The sequence below is a fragment of the Calidris pugnax genome, unplaced genomic scaffold, assembly GCF_001431845.1.
Source record: "Calidris pugnax isolate Ruff unplaced genomic scaffold, ASM143184v1 scaffold34, whole genome shotgun sequence".
Lineage (NCBI taxonomy): Eukaryota > Metazoa > Chordata > Aves > Charadriiformes > Scolopacidae > Calidris > Calidris pugnax.
In genome coordinates, this window is record NW_015090771.1 from 3,918,149 (window position 1) to 3,938,009 (window position 19,861).

A 19,861-nucleotide genomic window follows, 5' to 3' on the forward strand; every position below is an offset into this window, starting at 1 on the left:
TTCTTCCATAGTTCTCCATCAACTGGACAGAAGCATCACTTTTCTAAAGAAGGAAGAATGGGGTTAAGGAAGACATATTCACTAGCATTTGTGATAGATGCAGAAATAATACCAAGGGTCATTGTAAGGGCTAAGACACAGCTGCTGTTATATTTCTATGTAGTGCTTTGCTCTACATTCACTAGAAAATCCTGCACATATGTCCTTTCAAAAGAAATTAAGAACTTGCTGCTATCCTTAAGCAATGGCACAACATGGTATTTAGCAGCTCTGTTTTCAAGTGTATTATCTGTACCTGTTTAGCTGGTAGGAGTTGATCTCTTTTCTATAGAGAAAATTCTTCAATAGCAGCTGTAAAAGTAACTTTATTATTATCTATGTATTGCATTAATGTTGGGATCCGTCTTTAAATTAACCTAAAGCTACCATTCTGTGAGTATCTACAAGTTTTGGTAAGAGGAGTTTGCTTGATGTAGTTATTGGCACATGGAAATTTGCAAGATTAGGAAGATTAAGACACACTGTATCGTGGGGATAGACACTATCAACCAAAAAGGGCAGACCATGAAAAGGAAATTAAAACATCGTTCACTGTTTGTTAGGGTTTGGACAGATTGTTGGGTTTTGTTAATAATCGTATACCAAACTTGTGCTTGGTGTCAAATCTGAGCTATAGAAAATGGTGGGTTTCCAAGAAGGAATCAGAGATTATGTAGTTATTGGCACGTGAAAATTTGCAAGATCAGGGCAGATTAAGACACACTGTATCATGGGGATAGACACTATCAACCAAAAAAGGTAGACCATGAAAAGGAAATTAAAACATTGTTCACTGCCTGTTAGGGTTTGGACAGATTGTTGGGTTTTGTTAATAATCATATACCAAACTTGTGCTTGGTGTCAAATCTGAGCTACAGAAAATGGTGGGTTTCCAAGAAGGAATCAGATATTGCATTTGCAGTGTTCAGTGACAAAATACACGTTTTGAAAATACTTGTCTTACAGATCTATTATATATTCTATCCCGTACAGCTTCAGCCACAATATGTTGCCTCAGAGCTCATCTCTGAACCCCAAGTTTCACGTTTCACCTGTGTCTGATGTAGTCAGGAGAAATCGTTTTGAAAATACTTGACTTACAGATCTATTATATATTCTATCCCTTACACCTTCAGCTGTGAATGGGCCAACTGCACTGTTCAATGATTTGCATATGGTTCCATTTAAAATATATCAGTGACGTACCTGTCATAGATACAGGCATTCAAATCACACAGCTACCACAATATGTTGCCTCAGAGCTCATCTCTGAACCCCAAGTTTCACGTGTCACCGGTGAAGAGAGGATCTGATGTAGTGTCTGATGTAGTTAGGAAAAACAACTTGAGACCAGAAATGACGCAACAACCTGCAAAATTAGACAAATTCCTGGCCGGCTGCTACCCCTTGATATACCAAAGCCCAATCAGAGAGGCAACTCATCCCCCTTCACTCCATCCCAAGCAGGGCACCTTCCTCCATCCCATCCTCCTCCCCGCCTGCAGAGCACACTGCTTCTTCCTCCCCGCACCTCCTGCCAGGAGCAAAGATCCTCCACGCCTCTCCCCGGTTCCTTATTTGCTTTGCACTGTACTTACTGATTAACTTTCCATGGACTACAATGCAGGTCATATCCTATTTCACTGCAAAATGTATTGATCTTTGGAGCTGAAATACAGTAAGGTTTGCTGAAATACAGTAAGGAGTAAAAGTCGGGATTATTTCCTGAAGTGGAGGAGATGGCTTGATGAAAATACCCCCACCCTGCCCTGTGATGAGAAATCACAATCTAACAAATACTTTTATTTTCTCCCATGCAAATTTAAGCTTGGATTATCTAATTCTGTTAACTTGCACTGCAATAAAGCCGGCGTTATTCCTCGAAATCGTTGCAGTGGCAGCCAGGCTGGGAAGCGAGCTCCTCTTTTACAGAGCAGAATCCATTTTGTGCTGCTGTGTTTGCACAAAAGCCGGCGTTATTCCTTGAAATTGTTGCAGTGGCAGCCAGGCTGGGAAGCGAGCTCCTCTTTTACAGAGCAGAATCCATTTTGTGCTGCTGTGTTTGCACAGCACTTTGCACAATCACATCCTGCCGTGTGGCTCAGGACACTTAGGAGCTACTGCAGCAGAACCAGTCACAGCAACCAGGGTGAAGGAGTGAAGTCTAGGGCCCAAGGAAGTTTATGGATCCTTTGCTAAGTGTATTAGCAAACATTTTATGGGGATACTTCGTGCTGTGGGTTGCCCAGCTCACAGTCTGTACAGCTAATCCACGCCAGATCTTGAGGCACACAGAATCACAGAATCTTCTAGGTTGGAAGGGACCTTAAAGATCATCTTGTCCAACCGTCAACCTAACTGACAAAAATAGACACCCACACAACAAACAAGGAGCATCATCACTAAACCATATCTCCCAGCACTTCATCATCCCGTCTTTTGAACACCTCCAGGGATGGTGCCTCAACCACCTCCCTGGGCAGCCCATTCCAATGCCTGATAACCCTTTTGGTGAAAAATTTTTTCCTAATATCCAGCCTGAACCTCCCCTGGCGTAACTTGAGGCCATTTCCACTTGTCCTGTCCCCTGTGACTTGAGAGAAGAGACCGACCCCCATCTCTCTACACCCTCCTTTCAGGGAGTTGGAGAGAGCAATAAGGTCTCCCCTCAGCCTCCTCTTCTCCAGGCTGAAAAACCCCAGTTCCCTCAGCCTCTCCTTGTAAGACTTATTCTCCAGACCCCTCACCATCTTTGTCGCCCTTCTCTGGACCTGCTCCAGCACCTCAATATCTTTTTTACACACATGTCCTCGGGGAAGCAGTTCAGGTGCAGCCCTTCCTTGGTTCTAACTTTATTAACATATTAGCCCCACGCTGCAGGAGTGGTATGCTTATACCTGTATGCTTATACTCCTGTATGACACACTGGAAAGGGTTATTTGTAAGTATTGGCTCGAACAATAAGGGCATTCTTCTGTCACCCGATGATAAGCTTTCTTCCCTTCCACCGTGGTCACATGGGATCTCTCTGTAGTCCTGTCAGCACACATATAATTAAAGCAGTCCGCTGTCAAGGAACTGAAAAAAGAACTTGCGTGTTGAATGTAAATATTTCCTCTACCTTATGGAACAGAAAAATGATCAAAGATTGAATGACCCAATTGCAAGGAAGTCTCTGATGCAGATTTTATGAGCGAACCTGTTGCCCAGGAAGACTGGTGCAAGGTCATTCTGGTCCTGCCGTGTTCTCCTGTGGTGTTCAGAAGCGGGGCTTCTCACATGTGTGACTCACAGTCTGTGTGCAGAGCAATGAGCAATGCTGCTCTTACCTTCGTCTAGGAGTAAAAGAAAAAAAAGATATTTTCCACAACCCTTTCCCAATCCTTTTGCATTTCAATGCCCAACTTGGAGTTCAGCGGATCTAATTCACACCATGTTTACACCATGTAGTTGAACTGTAATGACTCCGGTGCAAAACTATAAGGACACCCCCACGAAGTGGTTCCTCACAAGGGGAGGAGGATCTGGAGTAAAACCCCTTCTGTGTTAGCTCATGTGATGCACTTCTCCCACATGCAGCGGGACACTCCATCCTTTCCCACTGCTTGTCCCATTTCAGACTCCCTCACTTCCAAGGATCCCAGTGTCCCTGTGCCCCAGCAGCTTTCCCAGCACCCACAGTGGAAGCAGAGGTGTAAGAGGCAGAGCTGGGGCTGCGGTGCGAGGGGAGATGCTAGAGGGGAGAGGAAAGCTACCAGAGCAGCAGTCTCTGAACTTGGCTGCCTGTGTTTCATTCCCAAATCCAGCTGATAAAAGCGGGTGTACATTCCCGTGTGGGATCGCTTAGGTTATCTGAGGGTACAGGCTATCTGAGGACTTGCTTTCACAGAGGAATGATTTTATCTAGGGTGGTGTGTGACTTAGGTTTCACAGGTGAAAACACAGCACTGCTGTCATTTGTTTGTTATACCTTGATAACTTACGCCTTCGCTGCTCCCCTGTGCCAGGCAAAACCTCTGTCAGCGTGCGTGTGGAACCTGCGTTCCTTTGGTGTCCTCCAAACGCTGCTTGGTGTCCTCCAAACGCTGCTTGGTGTCCTCCAAATGCTGCCTGAGTAACAGAAAGACCTGTTAATCACTCCATGCACCAACACCACTCGTTGCTATATTCTGTGCCAGTATTCAGTTCCAGATGGGGAGAAACCTGGGTCCTGGCCCTAAGGGCAAATGTGTGCATTTTACCTGGGACGAAGGATGGAGAGAATAGACCTCTGGGAGCTGCTCACTCTCTAGGTGGAAAAACCAGGGAAATTTGGACGCAGACCTGCTCTGGCTGCTCCTTGGGTTGGCTGCTGTGGGATCCCCCAATACCTCCCCTGGACCTAGAAGAGAGCTGCTGATTTCCACATTTGCAGGCTCTGCTCCTCCATGCTGTCACTATATTGCTGGATGTCTCCATCTGGGGGATATTTTTAGACTCCACACTTGCAAGAAACTGTGTAAGACATGTGGCTGCTTTATCCACGTCAACATACAGCTAAACTTTTGTTTCACACAACTAGGGTTGTGTACTTCAATATGTACTTCAGTACACAGCTGGAAAACCAAAGCCATAGCCTTCCTCTCCAAAGCAAAGTCCTCCAGAAAGGCGACTCCTGCAGATAACTTACATTGCAAAGCAACAGTTGCAAACACTACCTTCTACTTCACATTTTTATGCCTACTAAAAGTCTCAATTACTTTTTTTGTGAGCTGGTCTTAAGACGTAGCTGTCTAACAAACCATTCAAGAGACTTTTTTTTCTTTTTTTCTGGCATCTCTGAGGACAAAAGAGCCAAATTTTTACTGTAACAGTTAACGCTCAGCGATGTCTCTTGCCGCTAGTCCTCTCTCTCAAACCATTTTGGGGCTAATACATGTTACCAGGTAGAAACGAGTCTGCTTATATTTCAGATAGGCACTTGCTGTTTGTGCATTCATTAAAGTTTCACTTACTCCACAAGGATTTCAGCAAGCTACTAATGTTCTCAAACGGGTCAAAAGCAATCAGCTGAACATGAAATCACAGGTTTTGGCTGTAATCATCACTTCAGGATCTTGCTGTTGCATTCTATAGAGACAGACATGCCTGAAATGAAAAAGTGAATGTATTGAGTGAAAATGGAAAATTGTGTTACTTTTAACAAAAGGATACATTTATTAAAAAACATGTTTTCTATAAGGAAACAGCATCTACCTGATATTTCTCACGGTTATTTCTTCCTGTTGAGAATAGTTTTTTCTTTCCTGGCATTATTATCTATCATGCAATAAGGATAATAGATGAGCCCTGACATAATTCAAGAATTAAATTTGATCAGGGTGATCTAATGACATAAACTGAAAGAACAGCTTCTTGAGGGATTGTGACTTGAAGCCTGAAGTGGGATACGGTGGCTTTATTTTGCTCATATAATGCCCTCCCCTGCCACCAGTATAAAAGATTAGGAAGTTCTTTTGCACGGCATCTTGTGTTTACCTTCAAATTCCATCTGATATCATAGCAGTGCTGCATCTGAGATGGCTACTTCTGAGATCTTCCAGGATGTCTGGTCCTCTCTGCGCTTTCTCAGGAGTCGCCCTGAACTCTCACACACAGTCCCACACACGCAAATTTTTTCACAGCCAATATCTCAAGAAAAACGCCGATTTTGGTGCAGAACTGGAACAGAAATGGATGGTTCATGTCCTTCCTTTTGAATTTATAAGCGTAGTTACATATAGTAAGTTTTTAGAGGGAAAAGCACCTGCCATTTTAGCACGTAAGCAGCAGGCAAAGTGGTCTCATTCTGCAACCCCAGCAAAAGATCGTTCAGAGGGAGCTGTGGAGTGATGCTGGCACCAATTTTACTGTCCTCCTCACTAAAGTAAGGGCAGAGTCTGTTTCTTCCAGCACACAGAACCTTTGGTGGATGAGCTCTGCAGCAGGGTGAGCTCCTGTGCAGTCCGTGCACTCACATAGGCACGGACTCACTAGGGCAAGATTCAGTTGAAAATTCTTTTAGGAGCCCAAAGAGAGCCCAAAAGAGGAGACATCCTCATCATGGTTCTGTTTTATTGGCTGTGTACAAACTTGAGGGCAGATTGTTCATGCCTGTGTTATACAGAGACTTCAAGGCTAAAAATTCAAAGGTAAAAAGTACATCTAAATAGGAAAAAGTCAGAAAAAACAGCCCCTCCTCCCCGGTTTGTTTGGGTTCCTTGTCCTCGCTGTTTAAACTGTCAGTAGAGAGGCAGAGGTGCAGTCCCAAAAGCAGCTACTTAAATCAATAACTACGGTCACATCAGCATTACTAGAAAACCCGGTGGGAGAAGAATTAATAAAAAAACTGTCCTTCCTGGGTGTCAGTGGTCAGCGTAATTGTAGAAAGTGTTGGGGATGATTATACCTTGGATTTAGAACATTGTACAGCTCTTAGGGGGAGATGGCTCAAAGCCCTCCCTGCTGAAAGCTGCTTGCTTTTCCCACAAGTCCAGCTCCAGGTTGTCACCTGCAGCCTTGGCCAGTGGTGTACTGGTGAGCTGCACGCTGGTTGGTGGTCACTTGAGCACTCAGGACCTCGCCCTTGACAATCAGTTCAAACAATTGCAATATATTCAATATTGTCTATCAGCGAGCAAATCTTCAGATACTGCTTCCTATTGCCTCATTATACAGCAGGCTCCCCACAAGAAGGTGACACAAAGACGTAGCACTCTGATCCCCCGCAGAGATTCCTGTCCTTTACCCATGGGCAATAAAAGCCCGTGCTGTCAAAGCATGACCTGGGTAATGCGGAGATGAGGCAATGATATGTCCATCTTTGTTGGTGCTCTGCACCATCTTGTGGCTAGCAGGAAAACACCAGCATAACCTCTGAAATCTTTCACTTGTCTTTTGAGGGTTTTTTTTTTGTGTGTGTGTGTTTTCCCTCATGAAAAATACAGCTTCTCAGTGTACACAGATGAAATTTGGTGCCCTTTGTACAGCTGACATGGGTGTCTGCAGGCTGGAGTAGTAGTAGTAGGGAGAAGTAAGTAGAAGTAAGGAGAAGACCATAATTACAGATAAGTAGGTTGTGTGCACATCCTGTAACATATGTATATATTACTTATCTGTAGAAGACTCACTTGCATTTCCATGCATTTGGAACAAATCAGATATCCCACGTCTTAAGTATAGAAAAACAGTTAAGAATGTCCCCATTACAAATTATCTTTGTTGTTCCAAGAAATGTTTCTTCTTGATCATGTCCCCATTAAAAATTATCTCTGTTGTTCCAAGAAATGTTTCTTCTTGATCATTAAAGGTTTTCCCATATTCTCCTGTAATTCCTTTGCTTCTTTCAAAGAAATCTTTTTAAACAGAATTGCAGGTATCATCATCATCATTAGTAACACTGTCTTCATTTGAAAGTTTGTCTTCCAGTACCTACAGCCCTCAGCCTCCCTGGAGAGGATTCAATGGATAGATTCATGGATAATGGATAGATTCAACATTAACCGTATAGAGCAAAGGTTATTCCAGTGAAGTTTATTTATGGTAAACACAGCCTTTTTCTTCCACAGGAACGTTTTCTCCCACCCTCCAAATCATAATAGATGTCAAACAAAGACTGTGTTTTCAAAGGAGTAGAAGGGCATCAGCTATCCTTGAATTTCAGAGTGACAAGGATCAGACCCTCCTGTGCTCCATGGAAAACTTCTGCCCACATGCATGACATCAAAGCCAGGGGAGCCGGTGATGGGTTATCCTCTTACCGCCAAACGGATGGTTTCCTTTCCCAAATCTGTGTCCACTTTTAAAGGAGGGAGATGGGACGACACTCAGTCTGATTAGGAATTGCCATTTCTTATGATTCTTTTCCTGCTCCCCATGGTGATTTGGGAGTTTCCAATGGGCATCGGTTACATTCCACCACGGTCACGCGGGACAAGCCGGGTGAGCATGCTGTATTATGATGCTCCTCACAAATCTCCTTCTTTTAAACAGAAAAAATGGCCCCGCAGACAGGGTCTTCAACTCCTGCCACTCTGCCGGAGGACAAAGAAGAAGTTACCAGACGCATGATGGCCAAGAGGGCGAAAATCATCACAGAACTCATGCAGACAGAGAAAGACTATATCAGCGACCTGGATCTCTGCATCAAGGAAGTGATTCAGCCCCTGAGAAACAAGCAGGTGAGTGCCGGGGGCGGAGGACGAAGCAGTGACGTCAAGGTCTCAACTCACCCACGTTCTGCTTGCAGATGATGTTAATGCAAGCACAAGTGTCAGCACGAGAGCGACACGGTGCCGGGAGCAGGTCCAAAGCTAGCTTTCTGGAAAGGGATGTGCCAGGGCTCTAGCGAGGAGAGTGGGAACTCAGATACATTCCTGACACTTGTGCTGCCCTTGCATAAAGCCTGCATCAAGGTACTTGCCCCAGAGGGCTGCTTGGATGCTGTATCCCTGCTCGTAGGCTGCAATAGTAGCTTCCACCTCTCTGTACTCCTCTGTAATTATAACCCCTGGTACATGCCCTGGCAGACCTTTACCGGCACCTCCAAAAGCAGTAAAAGCCAATAAAACCGAGTATTTTCCATGATGACAACCTCAAACAGCATGAACCTCCCCATCAAGGTTAAATTCAGTCATAAAGATAACTTTATCCAGCCTTTCAGACAGCTCTGGTGGAAAACACCATGCCTGACAGACCAGTGAGCACTTCAGAAATTTGCATTCTACACAGAAAAGGTACATTTAAGAAGGAAGGCTCATAAACTATCTTTCAGGCAAAAGATCTTATTTGGCCAATGAGACCCATTTTCTTTTTCAGCTGAGACTTCAAAGAGCACCTTTTCCTGAACAATATTTCAATTTGTAGAAAAATTGTGCAGCCAAAAGCTGGGAATAGAAGAGCTTTGTCCAGAGAAAGATTTGTATTTATGGGGCCTGCAACATAGTGTTCACAGAGGCTGCACAAATGGTTTCTGCTGCTAATACAGAATAAAAATCATTTTAAACAGACCTTAAACCAAGTGTTCTGTATGTAGCATTTCTCATTAAATTGGTGACAAAGTACAGGTTCCAAAGTGTCTTCAGATGGCATTGGCACTGCCTCTTTGGGAAAAGCTGCGGCCAGTTGAAGCCTGTGCTGTTTAAGCTCCTGCAGGACCTTTTTTCTTTCTTAAAACTCTGTCAGAGTTTGTTCCAATCCATTTTCAGAAGAGCTGGCATCTGCTGGCATAACTTTAAGAAGTTCTTGACTTCTTCCTCCTCACTTGTTCATCCACTTAGAAGTCATTTCCACTTGACTCCCTCCCCAGCTTTGCCAGCACCGAGTAAGAGTACTCCCTGGTTGAACTCACTGTGGTTTTTGACAAACGTATTGTATTCCTTTGCTCTTTTCCAGCCAACAGAGAACATATGCTTTGATTCTTTGTCCTTTGGCACTGTATTAACCTGTGTTAAGTGTCCATGCACAGCGTAGTTCCAAATCCTAAGTAGGCATTGTGCTGGAGCTGAGGTCAGACGTCTTGTGCTAGATGTATACAGGAAAAGTAATTTAGCGATTATAACTATCCTAATGTAATAACCTCTGCATTTTTGAAAGGCTTTCAAGAATGTTATATGGTTTTAAGGCTAGTTCTCGGATAAACTACCGTATTGAAAAATTGTAATATGTTTAGAGAAGGATAGCATTTAGAAAATTGACCTAGCAATGAATCTGTTTCATATTTCCAAATGGATAAAACATGTTTTAGCCCCTATAATAGTTATAAAGAAATTAACTGCATTAGCATGCAATTTGATCCTCCTGGCAACTGGTAAGCTGCTATGTAAGTCAGCAATTCTGTTTCTAATGGAGAGATGGATGTCAAAATGAGCCTTGCCTTTGTTCTGGGTATTACCACGTTACCACTGGCTATCTCCAATTGTCCCTGAGTATTAACTATTGCCCTGCTGTGCAAGGAAATACATAACTACTGCATTAAAAGTATGTGTCCTGGAAATTTTTTACTTGCTCTAAAATGAGTAGGGACACAGAACCAAATTTTCTGTTGGTGTAAGTTGATGCAGTTCACTGAAGTCAATGTTGTGCGCCCAGGCTTTGTAGGAAGCTCTTAAGGCTATATTAATACCCAGAATTGTAAATGTGTTTGTTTTAGTGGAAAGTATATGATCTTGACTGTATTTTTGGATCTATAAGGACAACTAACTTAAAATAGTACTACCAGCTGGAAGTCTTTATACCTGGTAGCTGGCACCAAAGTGCCAAGGTCTCAGTTTATGTAGCCTCTGTTAGCAACTGATAATTAGGGAATCAAACCCACTGTCAGCTATTCTTTTCCTCGGTGGGAAAGTAAACAAACATTGTAAAGCCAGCTGAGGATCTTTTCTTTATTGAGATGATAATATTTATTTCCTTCCTAGGTAAACACTTTCAGATTAGGAATGGTTCAAAATAAGGTTAAAAGCACTTGATAAAATGCCCTTTGTTAACTGCGTCAACCGTATTTTACTAATCTGAAAACTGTGTATGTGTCCTTGAAGTCACAGGAGGATGTTTATATGAGGTTTTGCAGAAGTGGTGCTTCCTGGAGTGTTGAACACTCGGGGCATAGCAAGAGGAGGTCTGTAATACACAATGTCCTTCTTTATCCTTCGTGGGTAGCTGCTTAATATTTGTATTCCATTAGATTGCTCGCTTTGACGTGGATGGCTTGTTTAGCAACATTGAATTGGTCCATCAAGTATCAGCCAAACTGCTGTCATTGTTGGAAGAAGCCACGACAGATGTGGAACCACCCATGCAAATAATCGGTATGTTTACTGTCCTCTTGAGTTCTACAAAGCTACGTGAAAGAATAAACATAACACTCTCCTGTTCTCTACCCTCATCAGACTTAACTAGTACCACCCCCAGAGGCTGACATGCTAAAAGCTGTCCATAAAGACACAGGAAAAATGACATGTGAAACCTGTCCAGTTGCTCTACTGTACTTGTATGATCATGATGCTCTTTTTCCATCCATCTGGATGTTGAGGGGAAGGAAGGAAGGAAGGAGAGAGTGAGTTTAGCGTGAGTAAAAACTGCAGCACTGAGTTATGCCACATACTGATTATAATCCTTCTCATCTAGTTTGATATTGCCTACTTAACTTTGCTCACCAACTCTTATATTGCATGCTCATAAGTGTCCCATTCAAGAAAAACGTTAAAAATTATTGGAATAACCATGTCACAACCCCACCCTCCACCTCCCCCCAAACATTGCAAAAGTATCTACTGGCAATACAATTAATGTAAGAGGTGGTTAAATGTGGTTAACAGGGCCATGGTCATTAGAGGCAAGAAAGCAGTAATTGATAGGAAGTTTGTGGGCATCTGTGCAGGAATGTCTGTAGGGATCATGGATATTTTCAGCAAACAGGTTGGGCCTGGATCTGCCACAACAGTCACATGTGCTGCAGATCAGGCCATGAATGTTAAGGTTGTGATCTGTTCACTTGACATTCTGGCACAGCTGGAGAGATTTAAGAAGTTACCGCTCATCAGCTCTCCCATAACTGCTTCTTCAGTTCAGAGACAGTAGGTCACCCACCTTAAGGGATCAGGTGAGAATGCTTAACTTACTTCAGTGCAAAGTCAGCCAGTTTAGTTTAAAAAACTTCCAGCCATGATTCAGAGATCAGAGAGGTTCGTTCTTCCCTGAACTGACCACAAACCACAGGTAACATCTTAGAGAAAGGACCCCTCCTCTCACAAATACTGGGGTAAAAAATTATTGGTTGCCATTTGATTAAGAAACATGGTATTAAAACATGTGAGGCTTGGGAAAAAGAATTAATCCTAGCACGTCTCAATCTGGTTTGCCAAGGCAACAGCTTAACATAGTTTGATGCGATTGTGTTGTTTGGCGGTATTTCAATAAAAGTGCATCATGATGAGTCATACCCTTAATAAGCAATGTTCTATTCTAGCAGGAAGTGCCTTTCTCACAGCCAAGAGAATCATCCTTTTAGTTCCCTGCCACATCCAGAAGTAAAGGCAAACAATTTCATCCATCTACTAGGGTGTATTTGTCCAGAATCAGCCAAAGAACCATGAAAATGTATGGGATTGTGGATCACAGAGTTGGCTAACTTATGGCAGAGAAAAAATGGCAAGTAAGGCATGAGATGTTCTTCCCAAGGCTGAGACAAAAGCAGGGAGAATAATTGCATAACTCTAAGCAATAAGTTAGTAAGTTTGTCATCCTGTAAAAGTACATCAAGGTGATAATTTTGATTTAAAGATCTTCATAATCAGTCTAAAAGTTGTTAAAGCCAGTCTATAGAAAAAGCAGGCTGAGAATATTTAACATACCTGTCATATTCTATCAGGTTTATGGTATTTAAACATCTTCCATTGAAATATCTGACTTTGGAAGGCAACCCAGTCATGGTGAGGTTGAGGAGCACTGCTATCTCACTGGTCTGAAACCAAACCAATGTGGTCGCTTGTATTCATGTCTTCTTTTCCACACCTTATGCTATGTCCACATTGACAAATAGTAATGTCCAATAGAAGCAGACTTGCAGAGTGAAACAGTTGCTGCTGAGGACCTGGTACCCATAATACGCATTTCAAGAGGTTTTACTTCAGATTGGCTGTAGCCTGCTCCTGTGGTTTAAGAGATGCCCTTTATAGTTGGATTGCATAAGATGTGCCCTTGGAATGTGTCTTCTGATAATTACCTTCCTCAAAGGAGTCCAGTTTGTGTGTCTGTGTCTGCTCCACCACACAGCCAAGGCATGGGAGATGAGGACTACTGAGAGATTGACTTCAAAAGCCCTCTCTTAATCTGAGCTAAAATGCTAGACAGAGTTTTTGTGGTGCTTGGTGCCACCGAGGTTAAATACCTTTTCTAGTTCTCTCCTGTATTTTTCATCCTCTCTGTTCTGGATGCTGTATTCAGAGGAATATGAAGCCTTGGTACCCTCACCCTTGCTTTAGCTATTAGACCCCTTCTTCCTCTCTCTCCCAGTCATGTTGACACAGGAAATACCACTGAAAGCCACAGGGAGAAACCATTTCTGTTGCTCAAGCCTTGCTCCTAGGATTTTCCCTTTGAGGCTGGCGACCACCACACTTAAGAAGAGGCATGAGGCAGATTTGCATCTGTCAGAGTGCACAAAAGACTCTGCATTTTTAAATCTGGGCCCAAATACAATGTGGTTTTGGTCCATAAACCAAGCTCCCACAGTGATATGCCTGAAGCTAATCTGATTCAGTCTATATGGCTCAGAACCAAGAAGGACTTTAGGCTTAAGAAATCCATCTACTTTTAAAAGGCCCTATCTGTGAAATCAGCACATAATTTTTCTTGTCATTGAGCATCAATGAAAGTATCTGTCATTGTGGCACAATACATCAGTGAGTGGATCTTGCTCATCTCCTTCATTCTGGAGAAGAGAATGATGATATCCAGACTCTAGCATATGCTAAAATAAGCTGTAAGCCTCTAGCTTGCATTTTTGCTACTGAAAACATAACCTCTCTTGAGGGCTTAGCATAGTATGGGCCGTACCAAGCACTTGGAGCTCTGCTTAAAGTTAGTGAACATTGTGAGAGCTCAGCATCTCTGAGAAGGGAGAAGGATAAAGACAAAGCTTGTTAAGGGTTCCCTTTACACCATTGGTTAATAAAGGCCTGTACAGAGAGTTGATGGGAGAGTCAGGATGCAATGTGCATCGGTAGCCATCAGCATTAGCATTAAGCAGAAGACAGATGGCTGAAGAGCATTTAACTATGAGATGCCGGTGCTTTTCTGACTGTGCCCTTACAGTAACTGAAATGAACTCGTGTGGTCTTGGCTCCGTCATTGTTGTTCCCTTATTTGCACCTTGAAACCAACGTGCATTAAGACAGCCCAGTTAACCTTCGCTGCTAGGGGAAAAAACCCAGAGCTGTGTTACTGTGGTAACTGAATCATTTTTCACTTTAAGACGGAGCAGTTCAATGCAATGTATTATGAAACAGCCCACTCCGGTCAGGATGAAACATGCAGTATGCCTGACAGCTTGGAGCTCGCTCTGTGAATGAATAGAGAGCTCCCAATTAATGTGGTGTTCGGCTTTTAACTTTAATAATCATCGCTATAACTCAACGGGAATGTTTATAAAACATTGGACCCGTTGCCACATAGATGTAATTTTCAGTAAATGCCCGAGATGGGAGTTTTCACCATTGCTGTTATTTATTATTTGCATTTCCAGGGGTGCTGATCAGGGCACTGCAACGTAAGAGTGTGAGAGCTGAATGAATATCTCAGTAGAAGATGTCTCCGCTCGGGTATTTCTTACAGGAGTTCTTGGCTGAGAGAATTAGGCACCAGAATTAAATGGGAAATGGGCGATGGATTACTTTAGTGCCTCTAAAATTCCCAACTGTTCTTTTGGGGGGAAATGGTGGTGTAGAGGACTGGAAATGGAAATGTTTTCCCCTTTCAATTGTATGTAAACCTAAATACTATATAAAAATGGCTGTAATCCACAGTGGTTTTATTTAGTTAGGAGAGGGGTGGAAGTGGTTCCTCTGTCATGTGAAGGAAAATCTCTATTCTAGGCCATAACAATTGCCATTTCAGGATTTTGCAAAACAGATAAAAGTGAAATGGCTAATGGGAGATGAAGTCATTATTCCTGTTATAACCCATTTAAGTTCATATTCAGATGAAAAAAAAAGTCAAAAGGAAAATTAACAGGCTTACATTCCTCCCTCCTGCCAACCCACAACACAGAAAAGGTCTCCCCTTAACAGTTAAGCTCTCCTGTGTGGTTTCCACCAAAGGGGCATTAAGGTGGGGCAGGGAATTAGGGGGTTGTGTATGAAGGGGAGCAGGGTGTAGAGATTTCATGCCTTTTCCTGAGGGAATTTTTGTGCATTAACGCCGATATAATGGTGCCTGGCTATGACAAAGATGAGCAGCTGAGAAATACATGTAATAAATAATGCACATAAACACGCAAGATCGTTTCTAAGGGAAGTAAAGTGGAAGCCAGCCTTTTTAGCTCACGGCTAATGTGGTGGAATAATAAAACTCCTTCTGAGATGCTGTTGTCTGGCTTGACACGCTTTGTTTTTCTCCTTAACAGGGGAAGTGTTCTTGCAGATTAAAGGCCCACTAGAAGACACGTATAAAATCTACTGCTATCGCCATGATGATGCACACACCATACTGGAATCCTATGAAAAGGATGAAGAACTGAAGCAGCATTTAAGACACTGTGTACAGTCCTTAAAGTAAGATCTTTTCAAATGATGATTTCCGTCCATAGTCAGTTGCCTGGCAGGGAACATTTTAAATGGATGTAGATGAAAGGTCCCCTGTAAATCCGGAGTTTTATGAGGCTTGCTGGGAGCTCTGGCTTATGCTGCTTTCATGAAAAGATGACAAGCCAGGGGCCATGATTAGATTTCTTTCTCTCTAAGATGGCAAAAAATAGCGCAAGAAAGGTTGCTCTTCCCTTAGCCCTGTACTGGCAAAAAAATGTTGGATCATATCAGGGGCTATTGGGAACCCCTTGCCCAGCTCCCAGGAAACACGCTGCCCTCATCTTCAGCAATTCTATGGCTTGAATTAAAATAGCCTGTAACAGAGCTACTCACATGCACTGGTGTTTCTGGGCCCCTGTTGCAAGGTCACAGGTATCTGGAGCGGCTGTGTGGTGCTGGACCCCTCGTGATGGGGGTTTGAGAGCAATCAGTGTTGGAACAAGCTGGCAGGTCCCACCAATGGAAGATGCAGTGCCAGCCCCTCAGGAAAATGAGTTAAGATGCTGCAGAATTATGGATCCACCTTTCCTCCAGCGTGGCTTCCTCCTGCAGCCAGTTGCAGGAACCACCTCATCCCCTCCATGGAGAGTGCTTCTCTTCCCACCCATAAATCCCCTTGCCCCCTCACTTTCCCAAAAGCATCACAGGAGGGAACACACCACAGTCTTTGAGATCAGAGGTCTAGCTCCAGCCCCAGGAAAAGGCCCATGCTGTATGCTGGTAGGAGAGATGTAAAGCTACCACAAATAATGGAGTGTAACATCAGCAACAGATATTTCAACCACACCCCAGTTAGTGATCAGTGTGCAGAGACGCGTTAAGACTTAGGAGACGGGAAGTATGTCCAAGTGAAATCTAGAAAGAGCGGTGGAGGAAAATATTAAAAACATGAAAAGATAAACGTTCGCTTTGAAGACAGATTATGTTGAAAATAAGGCTTATTTTGTTCAACATCTCCAGTTATTAAATACATAACAAAGTATATGTGTAGGGTACTTAGGCTTTAGCTACCCTGGAAGTTGAAAGAAATAGATTTTCATATATACTCAGGCTCTCAGGCTAATGGATGGCCAGGTATCTCCCCTAAGGGGGTGTTTTAGTTGCTGATGCCTACAATATTCTTTTCTGGCTAATCAAGAGAAGCTGCTACTGTCATTCAGTCATCCCTGCTGCTGAGACAAAGGGACCTGGAAGGAAATAAAGACAAAAGATAGCGTCCCCATGCTAGGGTGGATGCTGCCACTTGAATTCCAGAGCCAGCAAGAGGAGCTCCTGTTCCAACATCACAGCTGGGATTTGTGAAGAGAAAGGATATTTTCTGCTGAGCCATTGTAGCCTTTGCTAGCAGGAAGTGACAAAGCCTTCCTCACAATGAAGCCTTGTTTTGTCTTGTTCTTTCCTGATTAGCCTTTAAACAGGAACCAATGAAAAAAGCACTGGTGCATGTATACTACATTGTGTTTTTCCCAGTGCCTCAAGATTGCAGCCAATTCAAATACGAAGACCTGAAAGTGCACACACAAATGCAGAGCTGTGGTCACCTAAGCCTGTTACTTCTGATTGAAGAATACTTGTCCTAGGAAGAAAATTATGCAGCATTTTTACCAAATAAGTTATAGGCTGTTTTTCATTGTGAGACATAATAAGTGCAGGGGCTGGTGACAACTATTCTTGAAAAATGTTTACTTCTTAAATAATCTTTTTTTCCTTGGAAACATATTGTTCCATTTTTAATTTTTTTTTTTTTAAATTAAAATGGGCTAACGTTGGTAAGGGCTTGTGTTCCTCAGTTGAGTAATATCTGCCATGTGAAAAACAACTTCTATATCAAGAGCAATTTGAGAGTGGCACTCTGCACATCTGTACAGACAAATCAGATTTAATTAGGCATGCTGAGATCCCTATTCCTCCCATTGACTGAAGAGGAGAAATTCCATCCCAAAATGTAGGTGTCTGCCTTGGAGACATGTGTGAATCCAGATTCTGTAGAGCCTCGTGTTTCAGCAGCGATTATGCAAACTGGGGATGCTGTTTGCTAGCTTAGCCAAAGAAATGCAGCTGGTGAAAATGAAAGGCTGCTGGCAACTACCTGCTCTGCTTTCAGCCTGAAGTAGCTTGGTCAACTATTACAAGGGGCAGAGGGACGTCATAAGCACGCAGAGTGCTGACAGTGCAGAAGCAATGAAAGCACCAGCTCCCAGATGCTCAGTCAGGCACCGGTGGGCAAGGAGATAAGAGTGTAGGCAGTCAAAAAGCAGTGGCTGATGATGTGATGTCAGGAAAGCCTAACACAGAGATGCAGCGACATCTTGGTTCCCATGCATTTGAGTGAATTCATACCATAAGGAAAATATCCTATTTACGTGTTTGCGTGTTTCCAAACTACATGCCCCTGCTGCTTTCGGTATTTGTATCAACACCATCCTACTCTGAAGAGGTTTCAGTTGATGTGCAGCCTACAAAAAACTTAACAGTTTCATTGATTCTATATCCTAAAAGGCTGAAATGGATTCTTTCTCATTCAGAAATACATTTCCATTTAAAGAGAGTAGATGGGAATGTATGTAAAGTGTAAGAATGACATGTCTAATTTTACTTTTTGTGTTAAGGACTTGATCTTACTTACCGTCGTTAGCACAGTGACCTAAACTTCCTTCTCTAAGTGTTAAGACAAGGCTGGGTCTTGTAGCCAAAGCCAGGTTACTGACAATCCTTTCTCATTCGGGGCTGTCCTTTCAAAAAGATATAGGGCAAGATTCAGCGGTACCCTCTGGCTGTTTTCTTGCAGTTCAGCTGACACACAGCAGCCATAAACCTAAGTTAACTGGCCAGTTACGGCTGCTCTGTGTCACTGAAGTGTATCTGAGAATCTGGCCCCTGATCTGTATAAATCCTTTTAGGAGGAATCTAATACATGTTTTGTTTTCTTCTCTTTTGCAGAAAGATATATGAGGAAGAGTAAGTACTATGCTTTTCTTACATGTAAAGTAATCTTTAAAATATCTGTAATTTATCTTCAGTATGCTTAAAACTGTACATGTCGAAATTTTAAGAACACAAGCTTTTTGTGTCAGTATAACCCATAGATTTTTCCAGGACATATATGACAAAGACTCTCAGTTTTAATTTCCCTAAGCCTGTCTAGTTTTCTGATTACCACTGTACTACCTTTGCAGTATCTTTCAAAACATGCTTTATGAAGCCACTTAATTTGGTTGCAGTTCATTTGGAGCCCTATATTATCACCCTTCTGTCTTATAAATGTGACTAGAGAACATTGAGGTCCCCAGGAGGAGCCCTATATAAGAAGTCCAACTTAGGATCTTCCCTCCGACAATGGCTGGAAGAACATCAGAAAAGAACAAGCTCATTGCAACACTTTGCCAGAATACTCACCCAGTCACTGATAACTTGTGGTTGAGGGACTTCTGTGCCAAATGTGACATCTTTGAAAAGCCATAAATGAGAGTTTATCACAGCTGCAGTTTCTGGACATCCAGCGGGTTGGGATCATTGAAATGCAGCATCTCCTAAAGTTACCTGCAGGGAGAGGTCAGAGGAGGGGTTAGCTGAACTGAAGAAAATTATTACAATCCCAGACAGAAATGTTGAGACAAGTGGATCAAGCATGCTCTATATTGGTAGGAGATGAACACCTGTAAAGTCAGATAACTTGTTAATAAGTCAATTGCATGTCATAAATAAGATCAGAGTAAAATAGATTTTGAAGGACTTGCATGCCAAAATCCTACAGCTGGGGTTTTTAAGCTTTAGGAACTTGTTAATAAGTCAATTGCATGTCAAATAAGATCAGAGCAAAATAGATTTTGAAGGACTTGCATGTCGAAATCCTACAGCTGGGGTTTTTAAGCTTTAGTCTATGACAGGAAATAGTTTTTCTGCTTTTTGTTTTGATAAGGGACATTCTTGTATACTCCTGTCTCCCAAGGAGTGGGGCTCCAAGAGGAACAAAATACCCCAAGAGTCACAGCACGATCATGTGAGTCAGCAACACCTATAGAAATAGCACCAGACTGGCTGCTACTGCTCTGCCATGTGTAACCCTGTTAGAAATGAATGCCTAGTTTTCTCCTTCAAACAATTTGCCGTGGAGCGCAGGATACAACTCACTTTCAGAGTTTAAACTTGCTCTTATAAAGCTGTGAAGGGTGCAATGAGGCAAGTTTAGCTGTGGGACCCTCTTGGGCTTGGTTATCTCTTCCTTACTGACCAGCAGGGCACTCAGAAATGCCATCACCTGCAACTCAGTTTACAGGTTGCAGAATCTCAGCTGCCCCGGGGCAGGACCGTGCCCAAAAATCTGGTTAACATTGAACTGGAAAATACAGCCTAACTCACCCCAAACGGTCTGTGATCTTGCTGCTCCCAGATTGCTTTCCATTCAAGCATGATCAAGAAAACAATTACATAAATACCAGACAGTGCTGCCCTTTGCTGGAAGCTCAATAGGTTAAATTCTGCTTGGCTTAACAACTGTGCAG

General features: G+C 42.8%; 1 protein-coding gene and 1 long non-coding RNA gene across 3 annotated transcripts in view; one reads left to right on the top strand and one right to left on the bottom strand.

Moving 5' to 3' along the window:
• The window catches only part of ARHGEF38 (Rho guanine nucleotide exchange factor 38), a 39,019-nt gene that overhangs the window by 3,943 nt on the left and 15,215 nt on the right, over nt 1–19,861 (top strand). Inside the window, exons 2-5 of the mRNA XM_014940323.1 lie at nt 8,050–8,237; nt 10,739–10,862; nt 15,179–15,326; nt 18,300–18,317. Of these exons, the coding sequence (XP_014795809.1) occupies nt 8,050–8,237; nt 10,739–10,862; nt 15,179–15,326; nt 18,300–18,317 (478 nt within the window). The remainder of the gene's footprint in view (nt 1–8,049; nt 8,238–10,738; nt 10,863–15,178; nt 15,327–18,299; nt 18,318–19,861) is intronic.
• On the bottom strand, nt 1,636–18,889 carry LOC106886994. 2 transcript variants are annotated; one of them, XR_001411775.1, is made up of 7 exons: nt 18,756–18,889; nt 5,557–5,739; nt 5,034–5,166; nt 4,010–4,149; nt 3,239–3,374; nt 2,937–3,075; nt 1,636–1,727 (listed from the first exon to the last, which is right to left on the bottom strand). It is a non-coding gene; the product is annotated as an uncharacterized LOC106886994 (long non-coding RNA). The 2 variants fall into 2 exon arrangements; XR_001411774.1 differs by having other exon boundaries at nt 3,161–3,374.